Genomic DNA, 17446 nt, shown 5'->3' on the forward strand with positions numbered 1-17446 from the left:
AAATATCCCTGCTGCAGAGCAGAGGCATGGGAGTGCAGGGCTTTCATCCTACAAGTGTGTCACCCTGTGTCATTGTCCCCTCCTCAGCAGTGTGAGGGGTGCTCTGCTTGGCTCCAGAGGGGTGACATCATGGGTACATGACTGGGACTGCACTGGGAACACCTGGCAGTGCTGGGCTGTGGCTGTGAACTTGCCAGCCCCTCCTGAGCTGGGTGGTGAGGAGAAGGGCACACAGGAGGCACACTTCCCAGGAGGAAGGCAGTGTGACCTGAGACATGACAATGTCAGGGTCTTTCTTACACATCTGCTGGTCCAAACTGGTGCAAACTGGGTGGTAAATGCAGAACTTTGCTCTCCTCTGGCTCTGAAGACACTGCCTGTGCTGCAGGGTGGGCACATTTCACTGTCACCCACCCTAGAGCAGGCAGGGACCTGCATGAGCCCCTGGCTGGGCAGACTGGCAGGGATGTCACTTGTCTGGTCCCTTGCACACCAGCCCTGCAGCCTGCCTGGAGTCCTGGGCACAGTGTTCAGGCTCTGCAGTGCCTAACACAGGCAGGCAGCCCTTTCAGGAGTGTCCCCAGCACATCACTGCCTGTGTGCAATGGTGTGACAGTGCATTTACAACCTCACAGCCCACAGGACACATCCCTGGTGGCCTTGGGGACTTTGGGAGCTGCAGGCACAATCCTCCAGCCCTGTGCTGGTGTGGGTCCAGCCAGTGCAGGGCAGTCTGGTGCCCTGGCAGTGACACTCACCTGTAGTTGGTGCTTTTGATGGGAGCCCACGTGTAGGTCCGGAACACCTCGTCGATGTATTGCTGAGGGTCAGAGGGAGCCAGTCAGGCCTGGGCAGTGCCAGGACTCTGCTGGCACGGTGCCACAGGGCTCTGCCTCCCAGCCCAGTGCCACACACAGCCCCTCATCCCCAGTGCTGGGTCTGCGTGCTCAACACAGGGACAGTTTCAGCTGTGACCCCCTTTCCCTGCAGTTACCTCGTCCAGGGACTTGATGAGGGTCTTGATGAACCTCTGCCCATCGTTGCCATCAATCATGCTTCTCCGGATCTGTGGGACACAGCAGGCAGCTGAGGGCCACAGAGCCTGGCCATGCATCTGTGGGCACTCATCCCAGTGGGGTGGCACTGGGGACCCATGGGGTGCAGGGTGAGCAGCCTGGGGAGGTTCATCGTGCTGGCACCCAGGGGACAGTGACCAGCTCCTGTCCCCACCCAGGACCCTGAGGATGAGACACTCCCCAGTGCAGGCTGGAGGGGCTGAGTGTGCTTTGCAACTGCAGATGAGGGGACCAGCCTGTGCCTCAAAAGCTGCCCCTGGCCTGCTCACCTCCTCCTTGTTTTCATCCTCCAGCTCAGCATCCAGGAAGTCCAGCGTCACTGGCTCACGGAAATTGATGATCTGCAGGAAGAAAGGGAGAACCAGGGAAGGGCTCAGGGCTGCAGAATAACTCATCACAAACCCCACAATAAACCCTTAAGGACCCTGGGAAGCCATGGGCCTGATAATCCCCACGGCTGCTGCCCCTCTGGGCTGCCCCTCACCTGGGGCTGCAGGTTGGGGTGCAGCAGGACGTAGCCGTTCAGGTCGATGGCGAAGACGTAGCCATTGGCCCCCAGCTGCAGGAGGACACGAGGGGTGAGGCTGGCTCTGTGGCATGACATGCTGTGCTGGTGTGATCACCCTCACCTCTGCAGGCAGAGCTCGCCCCACATCACCCCCAGGGCTCAGCCTGTTCTACCCATCTATTTCTATTATCAGAACAATAGAATTTCTCACCTCTGGGGTGAGAGTTTGGCTCTGGATTTTTCCCACTGCCCCTTTCCCCAGGCCTGTAAGGTTTATTCCCTGCTGACCCTACAAGGGTTTTGGCTCTGCTCTGGGTTCCAGAGCATCGTGCAGCTTTGATCCCTGCTCTCCTGCCTGTCCCAGCCCCTGCCTGCACCCAGGCTCCTGCTAGGTGTCAGTGCTGCTGGAGGTGCTCTGGAGTGCTGGGGCACAACTTGGGGCTCCCATCAGAGGGATTCCACACCAGGATCAGGCAGTGCAGGGCAGGACAGAGGGGAAGGGGCCCCCACGCACGTTGTAACGCGGCGTCAGCCTCTTGATGTCATTGAGAGCCACGTCGATCCCCATCACGCCCAGGATGAGCTGGTTCTGGAAGGAAATGCAGGGAGGGAGGTGGGTGACACCAGGGCTGTCACCTGCACTGCCAGCCCAGGGACAGGGAAACAGCAGGACCAACCTCTTCTCCCTTCTGGGGACGTGTGGGTCAGATTTGGGTACTGCAGGGGCACAGGTGGGATGTAGCAGCCCCCCAGGAGCCCCCCATGGGACACTGCATCCCCCAGGGACTTGCAGCTGTCAGCTGTCCCAACTGAACTGTGAGAGCTAGCCAAGGGCAGGGCAGTCACCCTGGTGTCACTGCAGAGTGCTGCAGAGCAGGCACCCCAGGGATGCCAGTGTCCCCCCTGCAGCCACACACATCACCAGGGCACCTTCCCCACCCCACAGTGGCCCCACACCAGTGCTCCCAGTGCAGCCAGGGCAGGGGCAGCAGTCTCCTACCTTCCTGTCACTGCTGTCCTCCGTCAGGTTGAACACTGGCAGCGTTCCTGTCACCACCAGGCCCAGCCCCTGCACAAGCACAGAATGATGTCCTGTGGCCACTCACTGGCCTCAGGACCCAGGGCTGGGCAGCAGAGGGGGGTTACTGCCCTGACAAGGGAGATGGGGCATGTCCTGTGCAGGACCTGGGGCTGGAGTCCCCATCCACCTGCACCCCAGGGCTGCAGTCCCCACCTCCATGTCCCTTAGGGACCCAAGGGTGGGAGTCCCCACCTGCACCTGGGGCTGTGTGGGACCCCGGGGCTGGGGATCCTTACCAGAGCATCCTGGTAGACATTGGTCCACTGGACCTGCTTGGCTCGGTTGCCAGCCAGAACCATGGGTCGGCCCAGCACATCCAGGTACTCCTGCAGGGACACAGGACATGTGTGGGAGCCAGATGTCTCCTTGCTCCAGCCTGGTGACACCCTTGTCCCTCAGCACACCCAGGAATATTAATAGGGTGAGGCCTCCAAGCTGCAGGCTGAGCTAGGGGAGGGGGCTTGGCAGCCACCAAACCTGGGGGTACTGGCTCCAGCTGGGACCCTACAGGCCCACTGAGGTGCAAACAAGGGGCTGCTCACCACTGGCCATGCCCAGGCAGCACCAGCCACAGCCCCTCAGCCCCCAGCCATTGCTGGGTCTGGGGTTGCTCCATCGTGCCTGGACCACGTCACTACTCTCACCCCGGCTGCCATCTCCTCCTGGGGCAGGTTCCCCCTTCCTGCCTCACCTTGCCAAGGAAGATCTCTGGGCAGGGAGGCACCCCAATGCCAGCTCTGAGGGGATGCCCTGCTCGGGACCCTCCTGGCACCTCCCACAAGAAGAGGGGCAGAACAGAGCAGTGAGAGGAGGTGCAGGGCAGACACGGGTGGCCCTGCCCACGCTCGCTCAGCTCTGCTCTGTGCTGATTAAGGTCCGTGGGGAGCTGCAGAGGATGAATTACTTATTTCAATAGCGCGGGGCCTGGCTGAGGGCTCAGCTCAGCTCCCCAGCTTGCTGCCACGCTCAGTGCCAGCTGGGGGCTCTCCCCAGAGGGGCTGGGGCTGCCTGGACTGGCCCCAGGCAGGGGCTCAGCCTGGCTCCCGGCTGTACCTGCGTGTTGATGCGGATGGCGCCGATGGAGGGGATCTCGAAGTAGTAACCTTGGAAAAGAAAGAGAAAGGCAGCTGGAGATGCAGTCTGGCTGTCCTGCTGCCCATCCCTGCAGGGCTGCAGCCAGTGCTCTGCTGGTAGTGGCACATGCTGGAGCTGGGGGCTGAGCCTGCTGTTGCCAGCCCTGCTCACCTTTGTTGGCACAGGCCATCCACTGCAGCGGGGTCACGTCGTAGTTGTGCTGCCCCACGGAGAAGGTGAAGACCCGCACCTGTGGCAGAGCGTGCACTGAGGGCCGTGCACTGGGCACCCTTGTTCTCCACCCCTGGTTCCCTAGCCAGTGACAACCTCTCCAGGGACAGGGTGGCATTGCCTGCCATGGCCCACAGAGTGTGTACAAGTGGGCAGAAGACTCCTGCAAGTGCTGGCAGCAAGGGAGTCCCTGTCTCCTTGCCTGGCCCCAGCCAGTCCTGCCCTCCAGCATCACTGTGTTGGCTCAAACCACCTACCTCAGTGGTCCCTGCTCTGGGGCATCACTGCTCCCAGAGGGGTCTGTGCTCTCTGAGGGTGATATATGGGCCCACCCCACAGGTTTCCAGGTACTGGGCAGCAACTGGGACCTTCCTGCTGGTTCATCTGCCTGCCAGCAGCCCTGTCCCCATGCTTGGGGTGCACTCCCATCAGGGCCAGCATTCGGGAAGCCCACCAGCCCCATTCCCTCCCCAGCATCCCACAGTGTGTCTGGTCCCATGCCTCCTCCTCAGGAAGGTGGGAGCCTGCTACAAACCCATTGGCAGGGCAGTGGCTCCATGCAGGAGCAGGGTGTTGGGGAGGGAGGATGGGAGGAGGCAAATGCAGCAGAAGACAGCAGTGGAGCTGGAGCAGCCATTTTCCTCCATGGTGAGCAGCCCCAGCCCAGCACACAGACCCAGAGCCTCTCACCGTCTTATTGGGCCAGTTGTACTTCTCAAAGACATCCTGCACTCGGTCCTCACCGCCGTCCGTGAACATCATGATCATCTTGTTGCAGTTGGCACGAGTGATGTTGGACTGTGGGGCAGACACAGCACCTGAGGCCAGCCTGGAGCCAGCAGCTGGGCACAGGGCTGGATGCAGCCAGGAGGGCTGGCCCCAACCCATCTCTTTCCCAGCCCATTTCTCTTGGGGTGACCAAGGTGAATGGGCAGGAGGGACACTGCCAGCTGGGGAATGATGTTGTGGCTAATGCCACTCAGCACCTAATGGCACCATTCATCTTTATTTTGCTTCTTGCATGGTGTCTGTTTGGCTCTGGCCCCTCCACCCAGCCCTGCTAACCTTGGCCACAGCATGCCTGGAGGTGGGACATCTCCCCCAGCATTGAGAAGGAGCACAGGGAGCCCTCAGCTCTGGGCTGGGAGTGTCCCACTGTCCCCAGCACCCAGAGGTGCACCCTGCCCCAGCCCCAGCCCAGCCCCAGCTCACGTTCTGCAGCTGGTCGAAGGCATACTCAAAGCCAGCCTTGTAGTCTGTTGTGCCCTTGGCCACCATGCCCTGCACGTCCTCCTTGAACACCTTCTTGTTCCGGATGTTGGCCTGCACCAGGTGCTTGAAGCACGACACTGGCTTTGCCTTTTCATTGAACTGGAGGTGAAATGAGGGGAGTAGGTCACAGAAAGGGGACACAGCAGACACCAGCCACTCATCACACACACATGGGCAGCAGGTGACCCAGATGTGTCCCACTTCACAGGGAGGGCTGATGCTGAGGCTAAAAGTTGGCTTGGGACAAACCCAGCACTGAGCTGCATTATGTAGGTGCTGGCAGTGGGTGCTGGCAGTGCAGGGTTTGCCTGCACCCTCACTTGTGCAGGACCCCCAGCCTGTGCAAGCAGCCATGCTGTGCTGTTCCGTGCTGTCATCAGGAGCAGGTGCTGCCTCTCACTTACAGATTCATTTACTGGCAATGGGGCTCATTCATTAGGGGAGCAGTGATCCAGTGAACAGAACCAGGCCAGACACGTTAATTAGTGCTGGATGCTGGTGGCCAGACAGGGGAGGGCTGGAGGGGCGGGGCACCCAGCCACGCACAGATGTGGTGGCACTGCCACTGTGCTGTGTGAGGGCACGAGCTGGTGACACAGCCACGGGGTGCAAGGGGCCAGTGGCTGGTGATGGACAGGAGGTGGCTGGCTGGGATCACCCTGGGGACATCTCTGCCAAATGCCCCACGGTGGGGGCAGCTTCTGTGTGCTGAGTCCTGAGCAGCAATTTCCTTTCTTATGTGCAGGTGGGTGGTTAAGAAGACAAAAAATGGTATTTCTGTCTGCAGAGTCCTCAGCCAGGTGCTGAGGAGCTGGGAGGTGCCTGGGGACAGCCTTCCACTTGCCCCAGGGCACTCACCGAGGCCACGTTGACATAGTCATCATCTGAGAGGGTGTCCAGCATCTCATAGACCGAGGTCTTCATCAGCTTGAGGGTGAGGCCGCTCACACTGCCACTCCTGCAGGACACAGGGGTGTTGGGGGCTTGGCAGCGAGGGAGCACAGGGCTGAGCCATCCCACACAGCCTCCCTGTGGCCACTGGGGGGACAGTGACACCTGGGTGAGCTGCGTCACCGTCCTGGCCTAAGCCCAGCCACGGCCCCCAGTGTGTACTCACACGTCCACAATGATGACCATGTCCTTTGGGGAGGAGGCACCTTGGATGTACCTGTGGGGTACAGAGTGGGGTCAGCAGGGTCGACTCATTTTGGGGGTGTGTTGGGTTGGCCAGAAATGTGTATTCTATCACCATCTGTTAAAACCCCGTGGGGCAGTGATTCCTTATCTCTGTGACACATATTATCTGCTAATGGGCCATCTTTAAACCAGCTGGGGCAATCATTTTTATCTTTTCCACAACCCATCCTCCCTCCAGGATGATATCCTCTGCTGCTGGCCCATTCAGTCCCAGGGCATGACTGATAAAATTCCATCATTCCATTGGGAGATGCTCCAGCCAGGGGAGGAGCCAAGCCTTCCCTACCTAGGTAAAAACTGAGATTTTGGACACCAAGGTACCTTCTTTTCACTGGATTCCAGAGGAAAGCCAGACCTTTCCACATCATCCCTGGAGCTTCAGAGGAAAACTGCACCTTCTACTGGAGCACTGCTCCAGCTGAACCACATCTGCCACTGCTGGAGGATGCAGCCACCATTGAATGGAACTGCTCCCAACACCCTGACTGACAGGGTGACTCTGTCAGTGTTGGAATTGTTCTTTGTAATACTGTATTTCTATTTTAATTTTCCTAGTAAAGAACTGTTATTCCTAATTCCCATATCTTTGCCTGAAAGCCCCTTAATTTCAAAATTATAATAATTTGTAGGGAGGGGGTTTACATTCTCCATTTCAAAGAGAAACTTCTGCCTTTATTGGCAGACACCTGTCCTTCAAACCAGGACGGGGGGGGCCCTGATTCTGCTGGGTGCAGCCCAAAACCAGGGCACAGGCACTGGGGAGCTGTGCTGGGAGCCCCAGGCAGCCAGGGCTGAGGTGAGCCCCAGGCAAGGAGCAGGGCTGAGGGGCTGTGGCAGGGGGAGGCAGGGCACGGCTCCCGTGGCTCAGCACAGCAGACAGCCAGCTCTGCACCGTGTCAGCCTAATGAGCTCTAAATGCTAAACTCTTCCATCATCCCAGGCCCTTTCCTGCGTGCTGATTATGCTGACACACACATCCATATTAAGATGCTATTTACCCCCCTGGTAGCTTCAAAGGCCAGGCTGATTAGGTTATTTTTAGCTACAAGGAGGAAAAATAATAACACTACGTAAATCTTCCCCACTGAAAACAATTAGGGAACCCTTCCTCACCCCTTGAAGCAGCTGGTCCTGCTCCCAGCCCTGCTGTGCCATGCTGTGTGGGAGGGGTGGCACAGTGCTCAGCACCCATCCCATCCCAGGCATGGCCAGGCACAGCCCCACCTCACCATCCCATGGCAGGAGGCCTGATCCTGCCCTGGCTGAAGGCCAAGGGAACCTCGTTATTGCCTTGATCAGGATGGGGCCTTGTGTGAATTAATTAGTGTGTTATTAGTATCAATTACTCACCACTACTGGGGAGGACTGGGGAAGGGGCAGGCTCTGATGTTAATCCCAGGGCCTGATGCTCCCTAATTACAAGTGATTAGCTGGGTGGAATGCAGGATGCTGGCACATGGGGCTCTCCTGACATGGGTGCAGCATCCCCCAGCACCTTCCTCTCATGCTGGGGTGCAGGACAGGCAGCTCCCTGCTGGCATGAGAGGGGGCTCTTGGAGCCTGCCCTGCTCCTGGGGCTGGGCTGCTGGTGCAGCACAGAGCCCAGCTAAGATGTGCCCGTAATGGGCTGTGGCAGCACATCCATCTCTGGCTGCCCAGCTCAGATGGATGCCCTGGGCTCGGCAGGAGATGGCTGTGGCTAATGGGGCCATTCATCAGGAGGGGAAGGCAGGCGAGTGGCGCCGTGGCTGCGGCCAGGATCGTGGCCCTGGAGCAGGGAACGCTGTGCCCTGATGGGGCCCCAGCCTGAGAGCAGGAGAAGGCCCCAGAGGGGGGCATGAAGGGTGCTGCTGCTCCTCCATGGCTGGGTGGACAACTAGGTGGCCAGCCTGGCTAGTGGGCAGAGACCTGGGCTTAGCTGGACTCAGTAGCTCCCATACACAGCAGCAGCCCCTGCCCCAAAACAGCCTTCCAGTCCTTGCCCTGCAATGACCTGCACAGACACCCCATCAGAGAACAGTTAAAAATTAATGGGGACTAATCAAAGGCAAATAACCCTAGTAGCAGGGCTGTTTTCTGACAAGGAGAGGGGGCAGCTCCCAGTGTGGGCAGGGGGATGATCCTTTGGGATACAGGGCTCCCTGGATATGTGCCAGAGGCCTGTGCCCACTCTCCTATCCATGACTGCAGTTTTAGGCAGCAGGTGTGGGCAGGACACACCAGCACCTCCAGCTGGGCTAAGGGGAGCCCATTCAATCCCACCTCACTTGGTGTGGGTTAAATGGCTGCTCAGCTATCACTGAGCCACAGCCTGATGCTGCCTGCCCATTCCTCTCCCCATCCTCCCAGCTCATGGTTTCCAAGCTGGTTGTTATCTCATTTGGCTGGGAATGTTGGCCAGGACTGAGTGCCAGCAGCCCTGACTGTGGTGAGGGGGCATAGGGCTCACTCCACACTTTGATCTGTACCCAAGGATTCATCTCTCCATCCTGCCCCACTTTCCCAGGAAGAGGGAAGGGGAGAAGGAGCCATGTGCCACAGCTCAGATGCCCCTGCACGTGTTATGTTGTCCCTTTGCCAGTGCCAAAATGCAAAGGGGAGGGAGCTGACTGCTCCCAGCCTGGACCTTCCTCACCACCCAGCACCCCCTTACCAGGGCCGCCGGCGCACGTCATAGAGGTCGATCTTATTGGGGGCTCTCCATGGGGTGGCTGTGGGGAGAAAGCAGGCAGTGAGCCAGGCAGGGCTGTTCTGGTGGGGAGAGGGGACAGGGGGCCAGGGCAGAGAGATCAGGCTCAGGGCAGGGCTGTTCTGGTGGGGAGAGGGGGCAGGGGGCCAGGGCAGAGAGATCAGGCTCAGGGCAGGGCTGTTCTGGTGGGGAGAGGGGGCAGGGGGCCAGGGCAGAGAGATCAGGCTCAGGTGGGGAGCTCACAGCAGTGGGCTCTGGCACAGCACAGTTCCACGTGTCACCCCAGGCCCAGGGGGCTGCTCATCCACATCTAAGAGTGAGAAGGGCCTTGGCTGCCCTGGGCACAGCCCTGTGTGCCACCACCCCCTGCCACGCACCGGGGTAGTAGCGGGTGACGCCGGTGGCGCTGCCGAAGACCTGCCAGAGCAGGGAGGGATCCTCCTTCCTGTTCTCGATGAACACATCCTCCAGGGCCTGGGTCCAGTTCAGCTCGTTGAGGATGACGGTGGCTGCAGGACACAGAGACAGGGCTGGGTGTGAGGCTGCAGGGAGCAGTGGAGCTGGGGGTGGGCTGAGGGGTGATGGCAGGCAGGGAGAGGTGTGTCCCCCCTGCCCCTTCCCAAGAAGCCCATGGAGGTTTTCCAGCTTCTCCTCCATCCTCTCAACCCCCTCACTTCCACAGGGCTCCAGCACCACCCTGCTGTCCCTTGTCCCCAGAGAGATGAGGCACTGTTCAAAGCTCCCCAGAGTGCTCACTGTCCCTATCTGCTCTGGGGCCATCACTGGGGACAGCTGACCCCTCATCTCACCCCCGTCCCAGCAAAACTCCCTGTGCAAGCCTCATTCCCTGGGGACAGTCACCAGCTGGGAAACCCAAGGCTTGTGTCCCCAGAGGCCATGTGGAGCCTCTCAGGCCCACTCTGCATTCCCACTGGCCCTGCACCTGACACAAAAGCAATTAAGATGCTGGCAAACAGCAGTTTTAAATTATTGAGCTATTAAAGCAGAAGATAAGCTGCCGGCAGCCCCAGCCTGTAATTAATGAAGGGGGGCTGGCAGAGCACAGGGGGGCAGTGTGGTGTGGCAGGAATGGGGCTGGCCAGCTGGCAGGGAGCTGGGATGGCACCTCCCTGTTTGCAGGGGGACCCCAAATGCTGTGGGAGGGGAATCCAGTGACCACTGGTGCTGGGTTGCCCCAGGGCTGCAGAATGGAGGAGCCAGTGGTGGGTGCCACTGCAGGAGCAAGGAGCCAGCAGCACCCTGAGACCAAGCACTGACCCCTCAAGGCATTTTTGGGTGCAAGAACTCTCAGGAGCACCCCATCTCTGGCATTGGGTAAAACAACCCAACACGGTGCTGTGTGCATTTGAGGAGTATATTTAGCTCTCCTAAGCCTTCCTCCCACACTTGTCCCTTTTGAAAACACTGTTATCACCCGTTCAAGCCTTCACTGTTGTCCCAAGGCACTGGGACGAGGTGGGTAGGATGAATCCTGGATCCCTCTATCCCAGCACGACTGCTGAAGGATTGTCCTTCCCTCCAGCAGCCATGCCTTCAAACCATGATTTACTCTATCCGTATCTCCCCAGCCATTCCTCAGCGCTGTGCCCACACACAGTGCTGTTATCTGGGCTCTTAGGATGATTTCTTGTTTGGCTCTGACACAGGATGTGGTTTTCCCCAGGAGAAGTGGCAATGAGCTGGCTGCCAGGCTGCTGCCTGCCTGGAGCAGCCCTGGGCAATGCTGCCAGCCTCAGCTGGGCACCGGGCTGGGCCCTCACACATCCATGGTATCCCTGGCACACCTACACACCCAGACCCTCGGGGCCATCAGCCACACCTGCTGCTTGTACTGAGTGCTGCTCATATCGTCCCTGTGCCCAAACACAGCCCTTAAATTATCTCTGAGCACGAATGCAGCCCCTGCACCTTCCCTGGGCATTAATGTAGCCCCCATGTCATCCCTGTGAACAAATACACTATACTCCCACCATGGGCAGAGTGATGAAGCTGTGTCCACGGCTGGGATGGCTCCTGTCCCTCTCAGTTGAGGCCAGAACTGGTGACCTCCCCATCCCTGTCCCCATCTCGTCCCTGTCCCCATCGGAGTAAGCCCAGTCCCGCCCTGCCCGCGAGCGATTGCACATTTAATTAAAAACGGCAGTGTAAATAAAACACATATAGGATGTAATTTGTGTGTGCAGCGAGGGGTGACGGCGGCGGGCGTCGCCGCAGGCTGCAATCAGCGTGGCAGGCAGCGATAGCGCCTCTGCGCCGCTCCCACGGGACACGGGACGCGGTCCCGCCCGCCGCTCCGCGGGACCCGCCAGCACTGCCGGACCGGTTTCTGTGATCTGCCTCACGACCATCATCACAGACTGACCCCCAGCGCCCCACCGCTCGCTCTGGCCTGAGCTCTGGCCTGGCCGAGGTGGGTGCTGGCCAAGGACTGTCTGCAGCTGTGCCTGTGCTGCCATGGCACGCTGCCCTGGAGCAGGGTGCTGCTTATAGAGCCCTGTGCCTGCACCTGCTTGTTGGAGCAATGATCCCTGCACACAATAGTCCAGACATCTCCCCAGCTTTTGGCCAGAGGCCACTGGCTTTGGACAAGGACTATAAAAAGTGACTTTCCTAAAGAGACTCTGAGATCTCTTTCTCCCCCAATGGATCAAAGACGTGTCTATCGTCGGACGAGTCAAAGACCCGTCCCATCTGTTGGTAGCAATATCCCATCCTCTCTCTCTCTCTCATTCTCTCTCTCTCTCTCTCTCTCTCTCCCCCCTCTTTTACTTATTTTCCTTTACCTCTTTCTCTCTCTCTCTCTTTTCTATCGCAAAACTGAATTGTTGGCACACAAACTGCATTGCTGCTTTCTGCTGAATAAAACTTGAGTCTCTGGCATTTTGTCTTTTTGCACCCTGGGGTCGAACGAACCACCACGACTCCCGCTCAGGTTGAGTGAATTGTGACACCCTGGCATGACAGGGGGACCCCTGCCCACACCCCAAACCACTCTCGATGCAGCAGCACCTTAGACCCTTTCCTGCAGCCTGGATTTCTGGAGCACCCTGGTGTGGTGGGACATGGCCTGATAGCTGTGCCCACACTCTGTGCCTGTCTGGGACGGACACTGACAGCCCCTGCACTGTCCCCCTGTGCCACATCCCCTCTCCAGCACCCCTCTCTGAGCAGCTGGGAGTCCCTGGAGCGCGTTCATCTCCAGCCTGCTCTGGTCCCGGGGCTGAGTGCGGTGATTGATGTGGCCGTGGCGGGGCTCCAGCCGTGGCCAGCAGGGCTGAGGAGGAACGAATATTTATTTCACCCTGCGCAGCCCACCCGGCTCGCATGATGTGCTCCATTAGCTGCCTGCCCTGCGCTAGCTGGGTAATAAAACTAATTGCAAACTCCTAATCCTCCGCTGCCTCGGCGGTGAAATCACAGCTCCGCGCACAGCCGTGCCAGCAACGAGCCCTGCTTGGGACTGGGAGCTCGGGGCAGGAACGGGAGCTCGGCTTCATCGCCACCACACCGCCCAGAAAGACCCAGGAAAGCTCAGCAAGTGCCACCGAAACAGGTGTGGGGACAGTGGTGGCCGGGCGGTGTGCGGCAGCAGAGCGGGGCTGGCTGCGGGATGCAGGGTGCTGGACGAGGATGCCCTGCAGCTGGGAGCGGCCCCAGCTCGGAGCCGAGCAGCCACTAGAGGGAAATGGAGACCGACTGTCACCATGTGCCACCGCAGCAGGGCGAGGTGCCGGAGAGCTGACAGCTCAGAGACCGTCACAGCTCGGTGGGGACCGAAGCTGGCGCGGCACATCCTGTCCCGTTCATCCACCCTGCCCGCTCAGGGCTGGCCCAGCAGCCCCAGCCCCGGTCCCCAGCAGCCTGTGGCACGGCTGCAGGGCTGATCCCCCCGCATGTCCCGGCAGCAGAGGCTTAATTAGCTCGGGGGTGGCACCTCGCTGTCCTGCACGCAGCCTTGTCTGCCTTCCTGCAGCTGCTTTTCCTCCCTTGTCATGACCTCAGCCCCAAGCAGGCTGAAGACACGCAGCGTTCCTTCTTCACCCTCTGCCACTGCCCAGCCATGTCCCTTCTACAAGCACGTCGGTGCTGCCTCTGTAGTTGCTCCTGCACAGAGCTGCTCCATCCCTCTGAACATCTCTGGTGTCTGCTTTTAGCCTTCTCGAGCTTGGCTGGGCTCTTCTGCAGGAGGATCAGAGCCGTGTGGGCACAGCTGAGCTTTACCCTGTGCCATAATCACCACCTCTCCTTTGCTCCCCATCCCTTCCCTAATAACTCCTAATCCCAGATCTGCCTCTTTTGCCTGTGCTGAGCCCTTGAGAGTCCCTGGGGAGCGACACATTGATCCTGATACTGACTCTGCCTTGTTTCACTACCTGTCTGTCTGGGAGCCAGCCTGCCCTGGCACCAAGACCCAGTTGGGGCACCCAGAGGTGATGGTCCCTGGGGCTGCAGTGCTCCAGGTATGAGAGGTGGATGCCCAGCCAGGCAGCACGAATTGGAGAGGGTGAGGAGGGCACTCACAGCCTTTGTAGATGTCCGTGGGGATCTGCACGGCAGCATATGAATAGTTAACCTTGGTCTTGAAGTTGTCATCATCAGTGAACTCCAGCTTCAAGGAGTTGGACTTCTCCCTCTCAATCTCTTCTCCATCGGGATCGTCCTGGGGAAGGAGCAGAGCACATGGGTCACCCAGAGTTCCAGCTCTGGATGGACACTGGGAATACCTCCACCTGAGACCCATCACCACATTTCATGGGGGGACCAGCCCTGCTGGATCTCATGTGGATTTGGCCTGCCAGGAGCGGGTGGGCACAAAGGCGAGCACTGGTTACTCCAGCTTTGGTAGCACAGCAGGTATTAAATCAGACATAGAGAAAAAAAAATCAAAAAAAGGCCTTGAAAATCAATTAGCAGCAAAAGGCAACTATCAAAGAGCAAATTAAAATGGAGTGCAGCTTAGCGCTCTGTCAATAAGCAATGCAAACAATATTTAATTATGGTGGAGAGACAGCGAATTCCCCACTGCTGGTGCTGGAACACACTCCCTCACCTTCCCAGCCCCCCTCTCCTTTCCCAGCCCTGCTGCCAGCATGGCACTGAGGTTAAAATCCCTCTGGAAAGGCAGGCAGGGCTGAGCTGGTGCAGGCAGAACAGCTGAGTGGCTGCAGACAGGGGACAGGGTGGGAGCTGAAGCATGGGGCCATGTGGGGAAGAGCAAGAATGGGAGTGGAGAAATTGCCTCTCCCACCCCACCAGGAGCAAAGAAACCCAGGAGAAGGTGCTGGCTCTGAGCTGCCCATCCCTGCCACAAGCCCCACAGCTGGGGAAGGCTGTTTGCAGCCAGCTGGGAGATGCTCAGGGTAGGAAGGAGGGAGAGGAGGATGCTGCAGCACGTGCTCTTTGTGCTCCTGGAGCTACATCCCTGCTGAAGAGGGGCAGGGATGCAGAGCTGCCTGTGCCATCCACAGGCAGGGACAGGCAACAGTGCCAAGCCCACACTGGAAAAGACAACTGAAGGGATGCCCCACGCTGTCCACAGCAAAGTACCACGACACCAGGGAGCACCAGGGTAGGGCATGGTCCCATCCTGCTGTCCTCAGTGGCCCACTGTGAGCATCTCTCCCACTGGCCAGGCTCCCCTCGACAAATCCCAGGGAACAAAGACCTGAATTTCTCACAGGAAAAGCCATGTATTCAAAGGAAAACAATGTGTTTGGGAAGCAAACTATGAAGCTGGTTTTACACCCACCCTGGCCCCCTCCCCCTTTCCCCTTCACAGGCGACATGGAGAAATGTCACCTCCCCTGCAACACCTCCAGCCGGCCACTGAGGTGGTGACATTCCCATGACATTGAGAGGGGTGGCCAAACCATTCGCCACAGCTGGGGAGAGTAACAGGATTGATATGCAAGGTTTGGGTTTAATTCCAGCGATGCACTGTGAGTGTAAACACACTGCCCAGCCAACCCTGCCCAGAAAGATGCTGAACTCAATTACAGCTGCAGTAGCCAAGCAGGAGGCAGGCAGGGGCTGTTCCCAAACCCTTGGAGCCACGTCTCCGAGATCAAAATCCAGATTATGCTCTCAATTTCATGGAAATCCGGAGAAAAGGCAAAACCCTGACTGCTGGAGCCCCCCAAAGATGCTGGTACTCCAGCCACGTGCCGGGCCATGGGCTACCCTGAGAGAGGGGATGTGGCCCCAAGCCTGCTGCCCACGGGGGGCTCAGCTCTCTGGGGGAAAGCACACACAGTGTTCATCCCTGCAAACCTCTCTGAGCACCAGGCACGATACAGAGGTGCCTGCTGAAAACAGGCTTTGGGATAAAGCCGTGCCCTAAGGGCATCTGCAGCACTGAAAACTCTGCTGTGACATTAAACCCTTTTTCCCCTCAGCCCAGCAAATTCCTGGTGACAGCTCCCCATCTCTGCCCATCTCAGATCAGCAGGGCACCCTGCTACAACCCATCCACTGCCCCTGTCACCACTATCAGCTGGAAAATCCAACCCTCCCTCTTTCCCCCACGCTGGCATGGCTATTCCCCACTTCAATGGACCTGGAACTACTGTATATAATTACTGCTCCTCTGTTTATCATTATTCCGTGATCTCACCCACTTCTGAGGGGCTAATTTGTATGCTGCCAGGTTTGGCACTGTCTGGCTGCTCTCAGTCATGGAGCTGTGGAGAGGCACATGTATAGATCTTGGGGACAAATATACAGCTATCTATGTGTGGGGCACTTCATGCATCACTGACACCTATATGGCAAAGAGACCTGCAGAGAGAGCTGATGTTATCCAAGCTACTTTGCCCTTTATCCATAAATCCCCCAGCCTCAACCAGGTTATTTCTGTTTAAGCCAGGCTGAATTTGGCCCCTGAAAGGGGGCAATTTCCAGCCACACGAAGGCAGGTGAAGCTGTCACCAGCCCAGACAGTGAGGGGAGCATCTGGGACACAAGGAGACACCTTGGGAAAGCCAAGGGAAGAAATCCTGCATTAAATTGAAATGAGAGCAAAGCAGATGATTCAAGTTCTGAATTTACATTGGTTTAACTGTGAGCATCTCGGCAGGCCCCCAGCCAGATCTAGCAGCATTCCTCATCATTACATTTCAAAAGAACTTGGAAACATCTATTTATCTGTTACAGTATGTACAACGTAACACAAATAGATTCCACAGTGTGAATGTATTATTTGCTACACACCATTAGAAATCCACTCCACGGCAATATATCAATATGATACGTATTTACTGCTTCAGCAAGAAGTCATCACGCCCTGAGAGCTTTTGCCATCTCCACTGCTTTTGCAGCTGGGCTGTCAGTCACATTTTCTCTCCAGTCTCCCAGAATGACAGAGAAGGGACAAAACCCAGAGTTGCCCCAACGCCCAGTGAGCACCAGCAGCACCACCCAACAGCTTTCCTGGAGGCTGCCACGCCCTGGGCAAGCGCCTGCCCTCCATCCCATCCTGATACTGGCTGAGGAGGGCCAGCTGCCCCTGGGCACCCAGACTGGGGTGCTGCCCAGGGTTTGGAGCTGCGGATGGAGCCGGGGGTGTGACCTGGTGCAGCAGCTCCTGCAGATGCAAACCCCCCGTTCCTGCTCATCTCCATGGGAACCAGCCATCACAGCTAATGACGGCTGCTTCAATGACAAACCCCCGTGACAAGCACAGGGCTGATCCAGCCACAGCATCCCTGCCTCCCCTGCCTGCCCCACACACCAGCACAGCCCTCTCGGTCTCCCTGGGCCACCCAGCCGTGCTCAGGCTGGAAAGGCCAGTGAAATACTCATATCAACACTCTGCAATTCTGTTAGTAATGGATATAAATGCCAGCCCCAACACATGGCTGAGAAACTCCAGGCCTGTGCAGAAGGGTCTTCCTCCTTAAATACATCAGTTTTTCCTGAAATGCAGTAATTTAATGCCAAGGAGGGAGACGGTGTGTTCTCCAGCCACATTCCTGCTTTTACAGCAGCCCAGGTTATAAATAACAATCAGCCTCTCCCGCCAGCCTGCTCCCCTATCCCCCTTCGCTTTTTTTAATCTTTGCCAAAGGTACTGTTTAGAGATCTTTCTAGACCATTTATTTTTAAATTACCAGCCAGAGGAGAGAAGTTAAAAAAATAGAAAAAAAAAAAAAAAAAAAGGCAAAAAGGCAAAAGAAAGAAACTTCTGGGGCTGATAGCTTATCGTGAGGAAATCCAAATGTCACATTAGTTGAGAAAGTTGGAAGATTAAATTTTCCAACACCCTTCATCTGCTGCTGCTGACATTTAGGGGCTTTTTT

At 57.8% G+C, this 17446-nt stretch overlaps 1 protein-coding gene across 2 annotated transcripts in view; it reads right to left on the bottom strand.

The window, feature by feature from the left end:
• The window catches only part of CACNA2D2 (calcium voltage-gated channel auxiliary subunit alpha2delta 2), a 205167-nt gene that overhangs the window by 11185 nt on the left and 176536 nt on the right, over nt 1–17446 (bottom strand). For both annotated transcript variants that reach the window (XM_056501746.1, XM_056501745.1), the window contains exons 6-21: nt 13671–13809; nt 9506–9637; nt 9093–9150; nt 6360–6410; nt 6101–6200; nt 5183–5341; nt 4661–4768; nt 3911–3989; nt 3719–3768; nt 2902–2991; nt 2585–2653; nt 2099–2173; nt 1561–1635; nt 1346–1417; nt 995–1066; nt 759–820 (exon numbers count right to left, since the gene is read on the bottom strand). In XM_056501746.1, the coding sequence (XP_056357721.1) occupies nt 759–820; nt 995–1066; nt 1346–1417; nt 1561–1635; nt 2099–2173; nt 2585–2653; nt 2902–2991; nt 3719–3768; nt 3911–3989; nt 4661–4768; nt 5183–5341; nt 6101–6200; nt 6360–6410; nt 9093–9150; nt 9506–9637; nt 13671–13809 (1391 nt within the window). The remainder of the gene's footprint in view (nt 1–758; nt 821–994; nt 1067–1345; nt 1418–1560; nt 1636–2098; nt 2174–2584; nt 2654–2901; nt 2992–3718; nt 3769–3910; nt 3990–4660; nt 4769–5182; nt 5342–6100; nt 6201–6359; nt 6411–9092; nt 9151–9505; nt 9638–13670; nt 13810–17446) is intronic.

The sequence above is a fragment of the Oenanthe melanoleuca genome, chromosome 12, assembly GCF_029582105.1.
Source record: "Oenanthe melanoleuca isolate GR-GAL-2019-014 chromosome 12, OMel1.0, whole genome shotgun sequence".
Taxonomy (NCBI): Eukaryota; Metazoa; Chordata; class Aves; order Passeriformes; family Muscicapidae; genus Oenanthe; species Oenanthe melanoleuca.